Consider the following 6004-nt stretch of genomic DNA (forward strand, 5'->3'; position numbering starts at 1 on the left):
TCCAAGGTCTGGTACCTCCAACAGTCGTGGGCCTCCTTGCCAACCTGCTTTTCATCCCTGACCGAGAGGAGGTGCTGGATACGGGGCACCCTTGTGACCACAGCTCTGCTCGCTCTTCCTGACTGCTGATGGGAAGAGCATCCCTGGGCAGAGGGGACTTCTCAGAGGCCTTGGGGGTGGGGGTGCTGCCGGGGGGGCTCTGCTTCTCCTTTGGTTCATATCCATGCTTCTGCATTTCTTTGGTTTCTCTCCAGCTTGTTCTGGTTTAGTCTCTGCATCTTAGGGAGGACTCTTAGGGTTTGTTGGGGATGGACTGAGGGGAAGGGCAGTAGCCCCGTGCCTGTAACTGGACAGCCAGGGGTGGGGCATGGGTTCTCCTCACCCCAAAAGCTCTTCCAGCTTCTGGTGAGTACAACAACAGCAAAAAGAAAGGGGGGAAACTGTCGTGTTTGAGACACCTTTCCAGACTTGGATATTCTTGTCACCCAGCCCTTGCCGTGTCTCCTCCCACCTGGTGGGGTTGGACCGGAGCGTGAATTCGGGAGGGGTGTCCTTGGGCTTTGCCCTGCCTCTCCCCAGTGCCTTACAGCTGGGTGGCTGTCACCTCACAAAGCTCACCCAAGGGGACCATCAGCATGTCCCGCGCAGAGGAGCTGGGCTCGGCTGGCAGGTAGGACTTGTCCCACACCTTCTCTTCCTCTCCCTTTCCCTCGTCCAGGTTAAAGACAAGCTTCAGCTTCTCTGGCTGCATGGAGTTCAGAATGATGACGCCCAGCCCCAGCAGCAGGCACAGCAGCCCTGCAATGCACAGCGTGGGAAGACACGTTAGGACCTCCACCCCGCTGTGTCCCAGCCCCATCCAGACCCAGATCTGGGGTTGGAGGCCAACGGCACGTGGCATCACCCTGGATGTCAAGGGAAGGTGTTATTTCCCTCTCCACGTCTGGACTCTGCCATCAGTTTGGGCTCCCCAGTACAAAAGAGAAGTCAGTGAACTGGGGCAGATGGCCAAGAGAGTTGGGGCTGGAGCCCACCATGTATGGAGAAAGGCTGGAGGAGCTGGGCTTGTTTAGCCTGAAAAAAAGGAGTCTTCAGGGGGACTTAATTGCCATCTTCTGCTACTGAAAAAGAGCCAGTCTCTTCTCGGAGGTGCACAGTGGTAACATGGGAAATTCCGGTTTGATAAAAGGAAATAATTGCTGCCCATGAGTGGAACAGCTGTGGGGCAGGTCCTGAAAGGCAGAGGGGATCTCTAGCCATGGGGACATCCATCACCAGGCTGAACAAGGCTGATGTGGCTTTGAGGTTAGCCCTGCTCTGGGTAAGGGCTGGGAGAGACACCTCTGAGGGTCCTTCCAGGCCAGGTCTTTCCCTGACTCTGCGATTCATTACTTTCATGGCACTCCTCTGGGCACACCTCCACGCAGATAACTTTGGTGATTTGGTTCTCCTGGCTGCTCAGCTCTTTTTCCCCCAGTCTTGATGATGCTATCCTAAATTCTTGTATGTCGTTTCAAAAAAAAAAAAAAAAAGGTTTTCTGTGACCATCCCTTCTGGAGACAGGAGGGATGACGCTCTGTTGGGGCATCACTGAGCATCGTCACTGCAGGGATGGAGAACAAAAGCCTCAGGAGCAAGCTGAGCACTCACCTGTTGTTAATGTCAGCCAAAAGGATCCACCATAATCTGTTTTCAAGGAAGCTGGGCCAAACTGGATGGGGCACTTTGGGGTGTTCCTCGCAGTGAAGAAGAAGAGCAATGAGAAGAGCATCAGCGTGGCAGTGAGCAGAAGCATGTAGCCACCGTAGAGGAGGATGGGCATGGAGAACAACAGGATGGAAATGAGCCATGTGCAGAAGGCCATCCTGCGAAAGGACCACAAAACTGAACAGAAAGCGTCATGCTTGGAGCCTCTTCTTAGGGTCTCCTCTCCACATCCCAGTGGAGGGATACAGCCCTGGGCAACCTGCTCTAGCTGGCCTTGCTTGAGCAGGTGGGCTGGGCAGGCTGATCTAAGGAGGTCCCTTCCAACCCAAAAGATTCTGTAACTGCATGAATGGTGGAGCTGTGGGACAGGTCCTGCAGTGGTGGAGAGGGACCTCCACACCTGGGGACATTCAGTGTTGAACTTCACGAAGCCCCAAGCACCTTGATACGGCTTTGACATCAGCCCTGCTCTGGGACGGGGACTGGAGTAGAAACCTCTGGAGGTCTCTCCAAATTAACTCTTTTTTAACCCAACTGGCTGCCCCCAGGTAGTTCCCACCTGCTCAAAGGGAAAATGGCAACAAGGGAGACCTTTGTTTGGGGAACCACACAACGAGCCGTGCCCACATCTGATTCAGCACCTGGAGTGAGCCCAGCTGCCAGCCCTGCCCTGTGCTTGGGGTTTGGGTTTAGCTCACTGGGGAGGTGAGCTTAACAATTTGTTCTGATTCCAAGAATAATAACGAAAAATAAGTTTACATCAACATCCCTGCCTTGAAATATTCCTTCTCAATAGCAGGAAGGTTTTGGCAGGGCTAATTATTTTTCCTGAAAATAAAAAAGGAGATGTAGGCAGGGACCCGGAGCCTACATCCACAGGGGGAATCCAATGCTCACTCTTCCGTGCAGTGCCTTTCCCACAACCTCTGAGACACGTGGGGATGCTCTGAGACTCCACGATCACAACACACACAAGGGCTCTCAGCTTTACACCACAAGAGAACCTCTGAGCACCCTCTTGACGGCCCCTCCCGCTCCCCACCAGCAAGTCTTATGCCCACTTGGGCATGCAAGAGGAACCCCCCCACAGCTGGTCTTATCGGGGTTCTGCATCTTGCTTGGGAGAGGACCTTGCACCATAAGCCTCACACAGTTGCATCTGCTTTCTTTTAAATGAAGAATAGTTTTTCTCCAACTGCAATTTTGCACATCAGGGCAGAGGACACAGAAGAGGACTCTGGGGAGATGGGCAGGCCAGGAAGCATGAGCATCCCTGGTTCTGCAGAAGGACGGGTGCCAGACACCAGCCAAGGCTTTGGCATGGCTTTACAGGGAAAACAGGGTGGCTCCATCAAGCTCCCTCTGCTCTACCTGGTTCTTTCCACCCTGCCACTGAGCAGAGATAGGGCTGACCTCTTGCTCTAACTTACCACAGTGTGAGGGACGCGTAGTGGCCTGAGATGCGGTACTGCCTGTGCATGCCACAGGGGCTTTGTGCGGTGAACTTCTCCGCCACATAGAGGATGGGGCTGGGCAGCCCTCTCTCCAGGCCTTCCCCATAGCTGTGGTCGTAGTCTGCATCGAAGCTCCAGGCAAAGTGCTCATTGTAGTTGATGGTCTCATTGACCTGATTCACTGGGTTTCCTACCAAATGATGAAGACTAAGGTCCTTTCTCAGCCTTGGAGGCAGATCCAAGACTTCCTGATGTGGGGGCTTGAGGGCCCACAGCCCCAGTACCCAGGTGCCAAACTTGCACCCAATCCCCTCCTGTTGTGATATGCACTCACCCACCAGTGTGACGTTCACCCCTGCCAGGCCAATGTGTAGCCCAATGTCCGCGTTCACTAGGGCACGGCTGAAGGACTTGTAAGACATATTTGCTGTCACCCAGCCAGTCTCCCAATCCCTGGTGAACTGTATGGCTGTGAAGACTTCAAAGGTTAGTCATGGCTTAGTGGCAAGACATCCAGTGCTGAAAGCACCTGCCATGATGGTCACCATGGCCTGAGCATCATCTACCCCATCCCAAGGGCAAGGCCTGGGTTGTGAGCCCCGAGGAACTGAACCCTTGTATGTCCTTCCCCATCATCAACCGTGGCCCGTGACCCCGAGAGCCCCACTTGGGTTGGTTTCTCCCCAGACCCAGCGCAGTCCCTAGCCCTAGAGGCAATGGGGCTGATGTGTGGGCACTGTCTAGGCACTGGTCCTCATCTAAGCACCTGCCAATTTGTCTGAGTCCCCTGGCAGTTGGTGGTGGGCTTTCGGTAACTGGCCTGGAGGTGGTCTGTGCATATGACCGCCAGCCTTCAGAGAGGAGACAGATGGGTGCTTGCACCTCCCACCACTTGCTGGAGCCAGGTCCCAGACACAGATTGTGGTGTCGGTCTTCCCCATAAACTCATCCTGCGGGCTGGACTTGGCGCTTGGCTGCTCTGTTCACCCTCCCTTGCCTTGCTCCTCCATCCCCCGTGTCTTGGTCATCCTTGAGCTTCCCCCCCAGGGCCCTGGTACTCACCTGAGGACCACCACTCCCACGAAGAGGCCCATCACCACCTGGAGGAACCAGAATAGTCGCTGTGAGGGGTGAGCAGAGTGGGGGGACAAGTCTTAGTCAGATGTTGCCGTGGGGACCTCAGCACCAGGCACGTCATTTAGAAATGCCAGCTGGTGAGAAACTGGCCTGTCCCTCCCCTGGGGAGTCACTCCACGGGCTCTGCAGGTGGGTGACACGGGGGGGAGACGTGGCTGGAACATCTCTGCCACGGGGGGGGGAGGCAGCAGGGAGATCTGGGCAGAGCAAGAAGGTCAAAACAGCCCGTTTGGGAAAGCTGTGCCATCCCCTTTCCGGGAAGGAGGATGGAGACACTCCCTTTAATAGTCCTGAGCTGGGATTTCCACACTTACCCAAACCTCATCTGTTTGGACCTGTTGGCAGCTCGCCACAGCTGCAGACAAAAGCAGCAGCCGGGGGTTCGCAGTGCGTCCTCGGGGGGGGAGATGCCTCTCAGCAAAGCCAAGCAGCGACAAGCGCGTGGCATGCGGGCGGTGGGCTCGCTTGGGGTCTGTTGGCCACGCGGAGCCCCGCGAGCAGTGCTGGGGCATACACAGTGCATACCTCCTTCTTTTGTTGGGGTTTTGGGGAAGGTGGAGCGAGGTCTTTGAGCCTCACCCTGTTTTTCCACTCCTGTGAAATTGCTTGGGCTTGCTCAGAGTGAAATCCAGCCAAGCTCAGATCTGGGCGCCTCGTAAATTTCGGATGGTGGAGTTTGGTGTCTCCAGCATGGGGGTACTGGAGCTCACCCCCATGGCTTGCTAGAGGTCCCGGAGTCCTGGCCATGAACCTGTGGGCGTGTTTGCTCCCCAAGTCTGTTTTCGAGGCTGGGAAGGAGGAGGCATGTGGGATGCATAGGGCAGGGACCAGAGGCCTGAGCTCCCCCAGCCCCTCTACTTACCCCCCTGCCCCGGATCCCTGGCAGGATGATGATGAAAGTGGCCAACATGGAGAGGAAGACGGAGACGATGATGGCCCGGGGGGGGGCGACACGCACTGGCACCAGGGTAGAAGGGGAAGGAGCCATTCCACAGCGTCATCCTGCTGCCCGGGAGGGTTGGAAATTGGCAACTAAAGAAACATCAGGGAGAAAATCACCTCCACACTTCCACCCCACCCAGCCTGCTCCGCAGAGCCACCTCCTGCCCACTTGCAAGCACGCTGCTCATCCCGGGAACGGCTGTGCAGGCATCTCCAGTGCCTGCGCACATTGCAGTCCCGCGTCTGGGCGTACACTCAGGCATCTCCCACAGGAGCCCTCCGTCTCCCCAGGGTACATCCCAGAGCAAAGCAGGTTTGGAGACACTGGGGCATCTGCTGCAATGCTCAGATTGTCCCCGAGATGCGACAGCAAGACGTGCACACATCACCAGGCCTCTCGCTCCCCTTCTCTGCCCGTTCTCGACCCCTGGTCTCTTGCCTGTGCTCCCACCCTCCCTGGTTCAGCTCTTTATCAAACAGCCTGGCTCCCGCTTGCGGGTGTTGTGCTTGGGGTACTTGGTGAATCACCGCACAAGCATGGCTGTGCCCGTCGGGCTGCTCCTCGCTGAGCCCCGGATGGAGTAACTCCTCGCGGTCCAAGGAAAGAGGAGTAACCCAGAGGGGACAGAGAAACTGCCTGTCCCTGGCAGCAGGGTGCCCATCACCACCTGCCAACCCTCTGTCCCAGGAGCCGGCTGGAGGCAACGCCGTGCCACGGCGGGCGGAGGGATGCTGCTCGGGAAGCCAGCCATGGGTTTTGCCAC

At 56.6% G+C, this 6004-nt stretch overlaps 1 protein-coding gene across 1 annotated transcript; it reads right to left on the minus strand.

Annotated features, from left to right (window-relative positions):
• Nucleotides 1–583: 583 nt before the first annotated feature.
• Nucleotides 584–5286, minus strand: LOC104071230 (dual oxidase maturation factor 1-like). The gene is made up of 6 exons (XM_009579427.1): nucleotides 5161–5286; nucleotides 4225–4282; nucleotides 3496–3630; nucleotides 3138–3351; nucleotides 1651–1865; nucleotides 584–798 (listed from the first exon to the last, which is right to left on the minus strand). The coding sequence occupies exons 1-6, from the start codon at nucleotides 5284–5286 to the stop codon at nucleotides 584–586; spliced, it is 963 nt and encodes a 320-aa protein (XP_009577722.1).
• Between the last annotated feature and the right edge of the window lie 718 nt (nucleotides 5287–6004).

This window comes from Fulmarus glacialis, unplaced genomic scaffold, assembly GCF_000690835.1.
Source record: "Fulmarus glacialis isolate BGI_N327 unplaced genomic scaffold, ASM69083v1 scaffold23700, whole genome shotgun sequence".
Lineage (NCBI taxonomy): Eukaryota > Metazoa > Chordata > Aves > Procellariiformes > Procellariidae > Fulmarus > Fulmarus glacialis.